The following is a 15,000-nucleotide window of genomic DNA, read 5'->3' as shown; positions in this document are numbered from 1 at the left end:
AACATCTCCACCATCTTTACTACTCTAATCACTACTTACCATTATAATTACCTGCTGTGTGGCGCAGAGGTAGCGTTCTCGTCTAGAAATCTTGCTGACCTGCGTTCAAGTCCCTCGCCGCCAGTGGATGGCAACCCCGACCATTCCTTGTACACGGGGGGTAATTTAAAAGCAAACAGACAGCCTTTCACACTTAACCTAAGAATAACCATAGCAACAAATGATCATCATCATCATCATCATCATCATCATCATCATCATCATCATCATCATCATCATCATCATCATCATCATCATCATCATAATTATTATCATTCTCCTCATGATTATCATCGTAAACCCGATACGTTCAGAAAGTTAAAATATTCGGTGCCAAATATCATGCGTTTGTCTGTGAAAAGGAGCTGCCATTGCACAGAGGTACTTAAGTATGATAATTACGAAGCGATAACCATTAAAAATATATCTGTTACAAGCCATGTTTCTCCACAAAAGAAAGTAATAATAATGCTTAAGCGAATCTTTGTCACCGTTTTTTTTTCTTTTTTTCTTTTTTATTGTCGACCGTAATTTATTTTGTATTATGGATGAATATGCTGTTTTTAGGAGAAAGAGAAATAGAGAGAACGAAAGAGAAAGAGAGAGAACGAAAGAGAAAGAGAGAGAACGAAAGAGAAAAAGAGAGAGAAAGGGAAGGGAGGAGGAGGAGGAGGGGGGAGAGAGAGAGAGAGAGAGAGAGAGAGAGAGAGAGAGAGGAGAGAGAGAGCAGAGAGGGGGGGAGGGAGGGAGAATGATAAAAGAGAAAGGGAAAATGAGAAGCAGAGAAAAAAAAAGAGAAAGAGAGAGAGAAAAATGAAGAGAGGGTATTGCACTATGCTACAAAACAAACCTGCAGCTGCAGATAATAGATATTCCCTTACCAGACGGTATTGAATGCATACTCTTGACTGGTGGACAAGAAACGGCGCGCTATTCTTCTTTGTGGATGCTATCGGCCGCCATCACACGGGACACTACTTTTAGATTCCTTAATGCAAAACCTTGATCAGCTTATGACCACCTTCAACTGCCATTATTTTGTATCATTTGGAGACCTAAACCAGCACAGAGCACAATCTGCTTTCGGCGAACTAATGGCAGTCCATGACCCACAGAACTTTGTTGATTTTCCAACACATCGCTCTGGATCGTCTCTTGACTCAGTTATCACTGACCTAACTTCCCAGTCTGTCTCTTTTGGTTGTGTCGGGACATCTGACCACAAAGTCGTCTTAATAAAGATTAGCTTAAGAACACCCAGGGAGGAGACTACGGTAAGAACGATGTGGAAGTGGGAGAATACAAAATGGACAAGATTCGGAGAGGATCTGTCTCATGTAAAATGGGACGATGAAATCCAGGGGAATATAAATCAGAAGGTTAATTCCTTCATCGCTATTTTAATGAGGCTACAAAATCGTTTTGTAACTCATTTTAACTATTCATCGAAGCCCTCTGATCCACCATGGTTTGGACCTCAATGCAAAAGAGCCTCGGACATCAAACATCAAACATGGATCCGGCATAAAAGAAATCCTTCAAACAGAAGCAAGCAATTCCATAGACAGGCTGCACAACAAATGGAACGTACTCAGAAATGGGAGAAAACAACAAAAAATAATAATAAAAAAAATAAAAAGAGGGTAAAGTTGGAACTAAATTATGGTGGACCATTGGTAAAGACAAGCAAGGCAACACAAAGGATGAAACTATCCCACCATTAATAACAAAAGATGGGACACTAGCAGTAAGCTCCGAAGAAAAGACAGATGTACTAGCAAGACATTTTTCAAATAAATTGACAGCTCCTTGTCCTAAGCAAAAACTATCCGAGAGAGAGAAGAGAAGCTCCTGCGCAATGCAGACACAAGAAAGGCTACAGGACCTGACGGTGTTAATCTTCGGCTGCTCCAGAGGTGCGCAAAGGAACTGTCATCTCCTTTCACTTTAATTTTTAACACATGCTTAAGCTCTTGCAAATGGCTTACACTTTGGAAACAAAGTAATGTTGTCCCCATCTTTAAAACGGGGGACAGATCCAGTCCAAAAATTACCGGCCAGTTTTCTTGCTGTCAATCATCAGCAAAATATATGAAAAAAATATCTTTCCACAAAACAAACCACCTCAAAAAAAAAAAAAAAAAAAATCATCTTCTGTCTACCCGTCAATATGGCTTTCGGAAGAACTCTGCTACCGACCTGCTGTTACAGATGACTGCAGACTAGTCAACTGTACCTGACCGCGGAAAGCAGACTTGTGTCCTTGCCCTTGACATAGAGGGAACCTTTGATAGGATATGGCACCTAGGTTTGTTAAGTAAGTTAAAAGCGTTTGGAGTGGACGGTAAACTCCTGGTCCTGTTGAAAAAATAGCTGCTCGACAGACAAATGAAAGTAGTTCTCCATAGAAAACAATCTGCTTTTACTACGACATCAAAGCATATTGGGTCCTCTGCTGTGGAATGTTTTCCTCAATAACTTGCTCCCCCTCATTCCTGAAGCCAAAGCATTTGCAGATGATGAAAGACTCTCCTTTAGGTATGAGTCCAGGGAACAGGATGCCGCCATAGAAAAAATAAATGACAGACTCGTACAAATCTTGACTTGGGGGGAGAAATGGCAGGTCTCCTTTGTCCCGAATAAAACTCAGTTTATGGTTGTCGAGAGGACGAACGGTGATATCCAAGTAAACTTCGATGAGAAAAAAAAGACCACAAGAGGAAATTGAAATACTGGGCATCACATTCGAAAAAAAAGACGAGAAGAGCAGAAACTTGCAGTCCCGAAGAAGAATCAGCTGGCTGCTGGGCGGTGAAGGGAAAAAGCTCCTCTACAAGGCACAAAGTTCTGCATCCATCGCCAACGCGTCCCGCACCTGTAGCACACACACACACACACACACACACACACACACACACACACACACACACACACACACACACACACACACACACACACACACACACACGCACGCACACATACACTCCAGGACCCAAAATGAGAAACTCCAATAAGAACTTATATATATATATATATATATATATATATATATATATATATATATATATATATATATATATATATATATATAATTGCAGCAACTTTTCTAAACTTCCGATGCTTTCTATGACACAGCCTAGTACTGAAGTAACACGTAGATAAAAATTGCTAAAGATCAATTTTACACATACACATGTATACAATATACACCTGGGATAGTAATTAATCTTGTACACGTATTTTAAAGAATGTTTTCTTGCAAGTTAGATTTTTAGCAGTTCAAATTTACTTATTCATTAGTTCACACTAACAAACTAATAAACAAACTTAGTCTACATACACACCTATAGAATACACTTTTTAAAATAAAGCATGTCTTCTAATATTTTGCAACTTGTGTGTGTGTGTGTGTATGTATATATATATATACCCACACATGTGTGTATGTGTTTTTGTGGGTTTCTGTGTGTGTCTGTGTGAAAACAAATTCTTGCCAACGAACCTCTTCAGTTCCACTCCCGCTGACACCGGCTCAGTCTTCAGCGAAGCCCTCATACGTCTGTGGTCTTTATGGTCCTCTCAGTGTCAGCCTGCTAAAGACTCTGATTCCTAAGAAGGCTTTGCCGAGGCCCTCCACAAGACGCTGTCAGATGTCGGGCGTCGACGACGGTCATTCCAGGTTGCTGGGATGACCGTCGCGAAGACACAGGCAACGCCCGTCCTCTACCAACATCCCGTGCGATATAGATTTATTTTATCTTATTTCATCACCCTCATTTTTTGACCTAAATAGTACGATCTGATTAATTTTGTTGCATTTCTTTTTGTGTCTGGAAATGAAAGTAGCTCCATGTTTTCATTATGTCTATTATATTTCTCCCTTTTGAAATACAAAGCAGCTATAGTATATAGTGTAAAGTTAATCAGTAATATGCATGATTTTATTGCATTACTTTTTGAGATTTACATTAACACTATGTTTTACTATACTTCGCATATGCAAATCTTTCGAAATAAAAACCATCATTAAAAAACTGTCCATAATCCCTTAACATTTGGCATAATGTCTATCATCGAAAAATCCGCTCATGAGATTCTTATTACAACTCATTATTTATTCCTGTTGTTAGTCATTACTTCTCATCAGTGTCCTCAAATATACCATACATATGCCCACCTCCATCTCATAATCAACAATACTTGATTTTTCTCGATCGATGTTGATATGTTAATTTTGGCAGAAGTGGAATATCTTGTTTTCCACAATGCATTTTCATAACGCTGCATTCTGTCTCCTGCCAGGCATTGATGGGTCGGTGTTGAACGTGCAATATGCTTCGACGACGTACAGATCTGACGACCCTTTCCTACCCAACGAGTGGCATTACGTGTGCGTGTATTACGACCCTCAGGATGAGAAGGTAGTCTTGTGCTTTTGTTCAGGTGATACATCATAAGCACCGGTATGTTGATTGCTTCGATTAAGGATGGTGTAGAGCATTTTCTTCCCTTCTCTCTTTGTGATCTTCCTCTCCGCTTTCTACCAGGTGAAGGTGCACATGCGAGGGAAAAACAGCGGCCTCGTGACGACACCTTTGGAGCCGGAGAACGCCACGGCCGAGGAAGCGGACGGCGAGGACGTGCTCTGCCTGGGCTCCTTCGGAGAGTCCCCGGCCTTCGGCGGCGCCATCCTGGCCTTCTCCGTGCAGTCCTGGGAGGCGGACACGGACGCCAAACCGACGCCCTACCGGCCAGCTGACTGCACCGCCCTCTCGCCCAGCGACGCCCTCATCACCCTCGACTCGGCGTGGACCGAGGCCGGGGGCGTGAGGCCGTTTGACGTCGAGCCGGATCAGATCTGCGCCGAGGCGTTCACCAAGGTCCTTGTCAGGCTCTTCGCGGGGCACCGGCCTCACGCAGGCGCGTGCAGGAGGTTGGACGGCCGCCTCCCGACCCGGAGCGAAGTGGAGACCGCCACCCTGAACATCTCAAGGGACCTCGCCCTCAACTGTTCCAATGCCAACAACGTCTCCTTCTGGCTCTACTGGCAGAAGCAAAGCCATAACATGTCGGCAACCTGCACGGCCATGCTCGCCAACGGCAGCGTCGCAACCTACCCGTGCATCAGCGAAGTGATGTGCAGCATCTGCCTCGTGCCAGCGAAGAAAAGGTTCACGCTCTATGGGCCTCTTGAAATATTCGACCACCATTACACCCTGACTGCCGACGCCGAAGGCTCAGTGCAGTTCGTCGGCGACGTCTCGACGATACAGCAAGACGAGAACGGCTGGCTCCTGGCATCTTCTCTCCACGTGCAGACGATGCGCGTGACGGAGGTGCTGCCGGTGGGCAGACACAGTTGGTTCTCAAGCCTTAAGAAGAAGAATCTGACCCTGGCGATGACCTCCTGCGGGCCTGAGCAATACTCCTGCGGCGACAACACGTGCATCGCGCGATCCGCCTTCTGCAACACCGTCAGGGACTGTCGAGACGGGAGCGACGAGAGCGCGTGCAACCCCGTGCGCCTGCCTCCCGAGTACGACAAAAACAAAAACCCGCGCCTCGGCAGTAGCTCGCAGGGCCACCTCACGTACAGCGTCTACTTGTATGCGCTAAGTGACATCAAAACTATTGAAGGAAAAGTCACTCTGGATATGAATATCTATGTCACTTACAAGGACGAGCGGGTAACATACTGGAATCTCAGAGACTACGAGCAGAAGGTTAACTGCGATGAAATCTGGCATCCTGAGTTCAACGCTATTGCTGGCAGAGTCACAGGCCTTGCGTATCCAATGGACATCTATGAGAAAACATGTGGCGTTTATGCAGGCTCGATTGAACAGATTCGCTCTCTTGAAGATCCGTTTATGGGTAAGTTTACTGTGGCTTTATGTAAACACATGCTAAGTCAAGTTACTCTTTATTAAGGTTCTTGTTGTTTGAGATTTGCAAAGGTCTAGCTTCGCCCGGGTCTTCCATATTTGTGGCCCGGGCGTGTCTCAGCCATTTATGGCTGTCTCATTTGGTTCTCTGACACTTGATGACTACCGTGGTTTGCCAACAAGCGCTCCTGCCGCCATGTAAGATTGCGGCATAATCTCTTAACCAGCCCATTGTGGGGGGTCCCTGTCTAAGACAGGCAGATGCCATAATGTTTGCAACACCTGGCTGCATAGTCAATTGTTTGTATGATTTGCCATGCGCAGTGGTAACCTAGTCTGACTCTGTGAAGAATGACTTCGGCACCTCTATTGACTGTTTAGAGAGTGCCAGTGGCTCATAGCCTGTGGCGTCTAAGTACCATCTGGCCGAGGGAGAGATTCTCGTTTCCTCTCTGTGAAGCTGCAAGAGAATGGCAAATTCTGTGGCGTTGGACCTGTACCTTAAGATTTTTCGGTTCGGTTGTATTATCAAGGGTTTTGGGGGCATACCCCTGCCAGTGTCAGCTAGTCCGTCAGCAAGCTCATTCCTCTGATGTATATGTGACTGGGGCCCAGTTTATGATTATACTTCTACCCCGAGTAAAATCCTTTGTGCTGTGGTACGCACAGTGGTCAGAAGGTAGATGTCTTTGGGTATGCTGTACTGTAGACAGTCAATGGCTGCCTTAGAATCTGTATGTATGACCACGTGTCCTTCCCTCAGGGATGCATGGACTTGGGCTCCCATGAACGCAACTGCCTCTGCCTGTAACGAGGAGGTGCTGTGTGTTACCTTCATGGATTCTGTGGCATCCCTTGCTGAAAAGCCAGCACCTGCAGTGTGGGTTATAGGATCGACTGATCCATCCATGAAGTAGGAGGAGTGTTGGCAATGACTCTCTCTGTTTCTGTTTCAGACTAGGCATGGGATATTGTTCTTTCTCCTTCACAAACTCATAACAGAGAACTTGATCAAGTTTGTTCCCACGGCAGGGCTTCAATAAAGTCTGGGTGTGGGAGTCCATGCCATTAGCAAGTAGTTACTCTTTGAGCTGATAGTATATCAACATCCCGGCTTTGTGTGACAGCTGGGAGGTGCTTGCAAAGAGCTCACAATCTTGTTCTATTCATCTGAGTACTTTTTGTCTTATGCTTGTGTTCCTAGGTGCCTGGATGGCCTTTGAAAGGAACTATGCTAACATTAGATCAATTCGGGAGTCCAGGGGAAGAAGGTTTGTCTCTATGAGGAGGTTAAGGACCTTCATCTACCTTGGGGCACCCAGAATGATCCTGGCAGCTTCATTTTGAACTCTCTAATTTTTTTCTTAGTCTTGGCTTGGTGGCAATCAGGGCGACAGAAGTATAGTCCACAATGGGACGGACGGCATGTACATAAAAAGACTTTATGTCCAGCTCCTGTATGTCTCCCAGTCATTGCTCTCATTACAGGTAGTCTTGCTTTGGTTCGGTCAACCAGGTACTGGACCTCCTTTTGGAAGGAGAGGGTTTGGCCAGTCTTGAAAACAAAGTATTGGATCGTTTCTACGTCCATTCCCTGGATACACAGACTTGTGCCTTGACCATTGTGTCTCAGAGCCATGGCTTTTTATTTGGCTGCAGAGATCTTTAGTCCTGTCCTACAACACTCGTCAGATGCAAGGTCCATACAGCACTGGACTCTTTTTTAGGCAGTGTGGTTCAGTGGAGATGCCTGCAAGATCGTCTGGATAGCAGATGATCTTGCATCTTAATGGGAAGTATATGTTGAGGATACAGGACATTAGGTTGTTGAAAAGGGCTGGAATGAGGACCCCCTGTGGCATTCCATTTTCTAGTGGCATGTGCTGTGATAATTGACCTTGGAATCTGACTTTAGCTGTTCCTTAAATAGTCAGCCATCCAGGCCAAGAGCTTTCCTCAAATTGCCTTCTGGGTCAGGATCTCCTGAATAGCAAGAGGGCTTGCTAATTCAAAAGCCTTCTCCACGTCTAGAAATACTACCACATGACGGTGCTGGTTGTTCTTAAGAGCATGGCAATGCTGTGCGCTGTGCCCATGCCCCTTGTGAACCAATGGAGGTGTTCATGTTAAGGGTCCCATTTTCCATTGGAGTCGATATAGTACCATCCTCTAAGATGTCTTGCCCAGACAGCTGAGAAAAGAGATGGGTATTTCCCTGGCTCCTTTGGTTTTGGGATAGGAAATATTTCAGCCCTCTTCCAACTCTGGGGCAGAGTAGAAGTTTCCCAAGACTTGTTGATGAGTTGCAAGAATGCAAGCCCACCTGCCAGTCTTAGGATTGGAAATGATGTGGTAGGAGATAACATTAGAGCCTGGGCCTGAGTGAGAACCGTTTTTTATGTTTTTCTTAGTTCTCTCAGAGAAAATATAACATCTGAGTTGTCGGGTTTGGCTGCCCTTTCTCTGATAAGAGCAAGTCCTCAGTTTGGCTGGCAGACTATTGCTAGTTGCTCTCGCAGATAACTCATGCACCAGTCTGTTTGCTTCTGATTGAGGGTTGCGGTGTGTGCACCTCGGAGCTGAGCGGCTAGTAGTTCGCCTAGACTGTTGCCACGGCTCTGCGAGGGTTATCTGGTGGCCAAACGACGCACCATTCCAGCCACTTTTCCTCTTTGTCTCTTGGCAGTTTCCTTGGCATCCTTGACAACTTCCCTTAGGAGGGCTAGATTATCAGAGGTTCCTTGCCTTCGGAAATGTTTTCTACACATGCTCACTCTGTGGTTGACCTCCTAAATCTCGTCATTAAAGTACCAGGAATGGTGTCCGCTAAAGTTCTCAGACAGTTCTCAGACGATTCTGAGACTAAAATTTGAAACTGTCTCAAAAGATTAAATGATGCCACTCATCAATTTATTTCAGGTTCAAAAATACCTTCAAATGTGTGCAGACATGTTTGTCTAATCTAATATTCTAGTGTTACACACATAAATACATATCTGTAGGACACAAATATGATTAATGAAAGTGAAATAACCTTTGCTGAAGCGCCGGACAATGACATCAACTTCTGCTAACTATTGTGATTAATAAATACCTTCAAATTTATGATGATATGTTTTTGCTTAGAGTACAACATATATTGTCCATGAGTAACACGTACAAGAGGTCTAGGTACGGAAATAAATATGAAAATTAATGGGAAAGCCCTCTGCCGAAACGTGGAGGCTCTTGCTTGTAACAGACATATTCTACTTACCTTTATTCTTTACTTTTTCTTCCCCAGGCGAGTACTTGCCCGGAGGAGAACACGAAATCTTCCATTCCATTACTTTTCGAACTACCATTCCATGTAACTTCAAGCTCCACCGTTACCCATTTGGAATACTTATGTGCAACATCTCCTACTATATCCTCGATGCCCAGTACGACCTAGCCTTTAAAAAGTTCAGTGAGGACGAGATGGAAGTCGAATACGATGGCAGTCAGGACCTCCTGGAGTACAGACTGAAGAATGTGACTTTCGAGACAGTTTCATATAAGGACGACGAGCGCTACACCTACATCCTGTTGACGCTTCATCTGTCCAGCCTGTACGAGTACCACATGCTCAACAGCTTCGCCCCGAGCAGCCTTATGTTTCTGGTGACTCTCTCAACGCTGTTCTTCCCGCTCAGGGACTTCAACGAGCGCATCGTCGTGTCCCTGACGTCGCTACTCGTGCTGGCCACCCTCTTCGCCCAGGCCAGCTCTTCGTCCGTCAAGACACCTTACTTCAAGCTGCTCGACATCTGGTACACCGCCCTAATCTCCCTGTGTTTCGTGTGTGTTATCTCTAATGCAGTCACGCACCGGCTCTTGCACAAGGAGGTCCCTGCGATTAACGTGGTGAAACCAGTGATGGGGAAGGGGAAAGCCTTCACCCCCAGCGACGTCTCGGCGAGGTCCTTCAACTGGGTCTCGATTATAGTCCTGTCGCTTCTCTTTATTGTTCTCATCTCTGTGTTTATCATGCTTGCGACTGAGATGCTGTAGCGAGTTCCATTCTATTATAAATAAGTCTTATCTTCGTCCTATCTTTTATAGAACTATCAAAACAACGTTGTTTGTAATATTCATTACCACAGTGGAGTCCTTACCTGATTTGAATATTGATATTTTTACACTTATAAATTGCTTTTATTTCCTTGTGTCAGTTTACTCGTTATTATTATTGATCCTAATAATGGTAACATTATCTCAATTATGTTTCGTTTTATTTAAAATTATAACTCATTTTATTTTTTTTCTCTCTCTCTTTCTCATGATCACTATTTTTTTTTCAGATTCTTTATCCCAAGATCCTTCTATCTGTATTTCATTAGCACAATGTTGTGTAATAGTTCACTAGATATTAACTATTAATGTTTACTGCTGTACAATTCCATGCCATATGAAACTTCACGACTGAAATCTCTCATTAAAAAAAAATGATAAAAATTCTGTTTCTATTTTTTCTTTCTTTCTTTCTAATATAAAGCACTCTTTACCATTAAAGAAAATGTACAGAATATTCTCCAGACACAGAGATAAAAGAAAAGAAAGAAAATAATGAATTAAAGATTAAATGAAAAGGTTTCAAGTAGAACCGAGGCCACTAGAAGCTGCAACAGTAATGGATAATGGCCATATATACTCTTTCCAGCACACAATAAACACTGCCACCATAGATAAACAGGTACATAGGACTTAAAAAAAAACATTTAAAGATTTGTTTGGACAGTTGTCATTGTTACTTTTGCTACTTTTTTTGGTTGACATCACTTCTGGAAAGACTTGTCAGTTACTCACACACACACTTCTAATATTGATTTGCCTTGCTGATTTCAGCTAGAGCACTAGTCAAGAGAGTGACCATTTTGTAATACTTTTCGGAGAAGGTAACTGGCAACAGCAACTTGATTCTGCAGAATTTTCAGGCGAACTACAGTTCTGCAGGGATCTTTGGATGAGTTTCAAAGTGTTCAGGAAACACTTGATTCATCCCAAGAATTATCTTGCAGAGGAATCCATTCCCAAAAGTAAGCGATGATACATTTAGTACCATGACGGTCAAATGGATTCCAGTAAGTTACCATAGCGGAAAAGCTATATTAAGGCACCTGGTAAAATTACATCCATTTCATTAACTCCCCTGAAGAAAGACGGCACAGTCACCCACACGAGCGATGTTGCAACGGTTAACACGGAAAAAAAAACTTAAATTCTTAACGTAAATTCCTTTAAGACGACCAGGTGTTTGGCTTGGGTAAAGTATACATTTGAGATGTGGGATGTACAACCTTTTGAACAAAGGGACACTAATCAAGGCCTCTGTGTTTTGGAGGGCCAGTCGCCATAATATTTGTTCCCAGGACCCATTATATGCGATGATATGAATCGTCTCCGATGCAGAGATTTTCAGCAGAATTATACAGAGTACAACCTATATTTTTTTCTTCTATCAGGTAGTGCGCGTTAGTTTAGAAACTACCACTTATCATATGCTGTATAGTTAGTAACATCTACCCCTTAACAATACCTGCGAGGGTGAATACAGTATTTCTAAAATACACTTCATGCATTAGTTCTCTGCAGACCAGCAAAAGCTGTCGTAGAATTTTCACTAACTAACGGGTCTCTGGTATTTGTCCTCAGGTCTTCTTTACCTCGAATGTTTTTTTTTTCTGTGCAAATGATTATGGTGGTCCCACATAAGCCTACTGTACGAATATATATGTCTTTATTAGTGCGAACGATTTATGCGTATCTGCAAGGGATAATCATAACTGGTTAAGCAATTCAGTGTAAAATTTTGTTTAATCCCTACACTAATTCGGTTTCCGAAAAATGAACTGATAAATATTTCATTTCTTGAAAGATCTTTCGGAGAGAAGGAAAAATGTATCACACAATATAAGATAGGCAGTCCTCTAAAACTTTTTACATTTTCTATGAATTCATGAAAGTATGGACATAATACATGCAGAACTATTATATTTATTAATTATTATTATTATTATCATTATTTTAGTATTCTTAAAGCCTTATTCACTTAGTAAACGTAAAAAACATATAAAATATCGCAGTGTTTAATGCAGTTTGTTGATACTTCGCCTTGAAAATCAGGAAAGTAAATGTGCTGTGCAATGGCGAGAGTAATAAATCATTTGCGTCTGTTCTCTCTATTTCAGATCGGTTTCAATGCTCATATTAAGCAGAATATCGTATTTATGCATATCAATGGCCAGATGGATTATCTTTACAACTGTGTGTTCATTATATAGCGAAAAAAAAATAACTTAAATGATAAAACACATTTTCTGGAGTGCCAGATCCTTGTGCATTTTATTTATCTATCAAGTTTGAGTGATTTATGTCAGGTTTCTATAAACTTTACGGTAATTTGTGACACTTTGTTAGACTTGGACGTTCGCCTAATTAATTTGCATGATGACATGATTCCGTTGATGCATTTGAACATTTGTTTTTATTTGTTTATTTATTATTGTTTATCTACCTGTTTGCTTTATTGCAGTCAATTGTCAGAAAATCAAATTGTCTGGTAACGGCAAAAGAAATGCCTTTCCGCTGTTTTCGTTCTACTCTTATTTTTCGTTCTGCTCTTTCTTACGTTTTTTTTTTTTTTTTTTTTTTTTTTTTTTTTTTTTTTTAGAGGGAATGGCGGTTTATATGGACCATTTGCGAATGTCACCCGACTTGCATATTGTAGTTTGCGATTGTAACGAACAACTATGATTATTACACACGATACAAAAGTTTAGTTTTACGATGAACGAAGCTGCTGACTGCTCCGTAACCAGGCCATGTGTTGGAATTCTCACACTTTAACCCTGAGAAAAGTCGAGTATGATGCTGGATATGAGGCGTCTGCCGGCAGCTGAAAAGGCCTTATGATCAAGGGATAGAACATTTGAAAGAAATAAGCATACCTTTAGAGGACTGTAGAGGATATGTATCAAACATACTTTGAATATCACAGTGAAATCACTACAGGAGGAAATGTAAGGTATATCGGTGCTCATTAATATTGTCCACAATTTAAACAGTTATACCACGAGACTGGGATTACTTCATGAAATGGAAGTATTCCGGGTACATATATGAGGTAACTTTTTTCCCACAGTACTAAACACGAAAGTGAATTTTAAATGTATTATGCATTTTGCGATTTTAAGCCGCGTGCAATTCTCCACTCCTGTGCCACGCCATACATCTCGTCTGTATATTTCGCGTACAAGACCCATATCCAAATCCAATCGCGTTCGCATAGTGAAGCACCTCTGAATGTAATCCAAAAAATGAAGATATGATAATTTATATTATGTGTCAACTAAACATGTGCATCCAATTGATTTCATTGGCCACTTGTGCCCCCTGTGAGGTTTGAACTCACGACCCCTGGTTTACGAGACCAGTGCTCTACCACTGAGCTAAGGAGGCTGATATTAAAGTCTATGGTGTTGTCTAGTATTAATTTTAAAAAATCCACTCGCTTATAGATACCATGAGTAAGTTGTAAATTGATAAATGTTTTGCTTATAAGGTATAACTGGCTTTAAAAAAAGACAGAAGTTTTTATGGGTTCCTTCCGCTATACTATGCAGATATAATAGAGAATATGCTGCCGTATATATAGTGCGATATGCATGCGATGGTGTGCTTATAAAAATATATATTTATATATGTGTATACACATATATATATAAAAAAAAAGGTAACACCGGCACTCTCCGTGGAAAGGAACTGGGGACCCTACCACGTACTCACTCCAAGAGATCACAACATGAAAAAAAAAAAAACTAAGTATCATGCTGTGACCACGGCGGCTCAGACATGAACCTACCGTTAAAAGAAGAAGATACACATGTGCATATATATATATATATATATATATATATATATATATATATATATATATATATATATATATATATATATATATGTATATAATAATTACATATACTTATAAATAAAACTATTTATATATATAACTATCTATCTATCTATCTATCTATCTATCTATCTATCTATATATATATATATATATATATATATATATATATATATATATTATGTGTGTGTGTGTGTGTGTGTGTGTGTGTGTGTGTGTGTGTGTGTGTGTTTATGTGTGTATGTGTGTGTGCTTGTGTGTGTGTTTAGTGTATATATGTATACATGTATGTGTGCGTGTACAGGGGAGGCCATGTGCATCCAATGATGTATCCCCCCCACATACACACACAAAAAAAGACAGAACACTAAGAGTCACTTTTAAAATTGCAAGTTCTGTCAATTTGACCGAGGCCTTAAGTCTTCAACCCTCCCCCGCCCCCTCAAAAAAAAATCTTATGTGCCCCTCTGATAGGATGTAATGGTAGATATTCTTACTTTCGTATTGTCTTGAAACGGAAGCAACACTCATGTAGCAGATGTTATGATAAATCCAAGGGATACTGTACCGCGGGCAAGGGAGAGCCGGGTAACTTGTAGAATTAAAGTGAGGAGAATCCACGAAATTACAACCTGAAGCCATACACCTGAATCCCTCGATGAACTGAAGCGTTCTATAGTGTTCTTGAATTTGCCTTTAAAGTCCCTCCGCGACCACTGCGTGATAGATAGGTAAGACGGAGAGCAGCAGGATTCTTTCAGTATTGAATATGTGGTAAGGCATTTCCTAGTTAGGAGGACAAAGCGAGGGAATGATATACCCTGGCAGATAATGGTGTTTGCATATGCACGTACACCCACATCTATCTAACTATATCTGTTTATCCATCTATTCATCTATATATATTTATGTATGCGTGTGTTATATATATATATATATATATATATATATATATGATATATATATAATATAAAATATATAATATATATATATATGTATAATATATATTATTATATACATATATATACATATATGTGTGTGTGTGTGTGTGTGTGTGTGTGTGTGTGTGTGTGTGTGTGTGTGTGTGTGTGTGTAGATATGATAGTGATAATGGTAAGGATGATAACAATGATATAGTTGACCATA

The 15,000-nt window shown here is 41.4% G+C and overlaps 1 protein-coding gene and 1 non-coding gene across 2 annotated transcripts in view; one reads left to right on the top strand and one right to left on the bottom strand.

Annotated features, from left to right (window-relative positions):
- LOC119580741 overlaps positions 1-10,580 on the top strand; it is a 12,895-nt gene extending 2,315 nt beyond the window's left edge. Inside the window, exons 3-5 of the mRNA XM_037928837.1 lie at positions 4,342-4,460; positions 4,587-5,913; positions 9,208-10,580. Of these exons, the coding sequence (XP_037784765.1) occupies positions 4,342-4,460; positions 4,587-5,913; positions 9,208-9,956 (2,195 nt within the window). The 3' untranslated portion in view covers positions 9,957-10,580. The remainder of the gene's footprint in view (positions 1-4,341; positions 4,461-4,586; positions 5,914-9,207) is intronic.
- Positions 10,581-13,331: 2,751 nt separating this feature from the next.
- Positions 13,332-13,403, bottom strand: Trnat-cgu. Its single transcript has one exon. It is a non-coding gene; the product is annotated as a tRNA-Thr (tRNA).
- Positions 13,404-15,000: the final 1,597 nt, after the last annotated feature.

Source organism: Penaeus monodon, chromosome 14 (assembly GCF_015228065.2).
Source record: "Penaeus monodon isolate SGIC_2016 chromosome 14, NSTDA_Pmon_1, whole genome shotgun sequence".
Taxonomy (NCBI): domain Eukaryota; kingdom Metazoa; phylum Arthropoda; class Malacostraca; order Decapoda; family Penaeidae; genus Penaeus; species Penaeus monodon.
The sequence above is the reverse complement of the archived record's forward strand: the minus strand, read 5'-3'. Positions and strand labels throughout refer to the sequence as shown.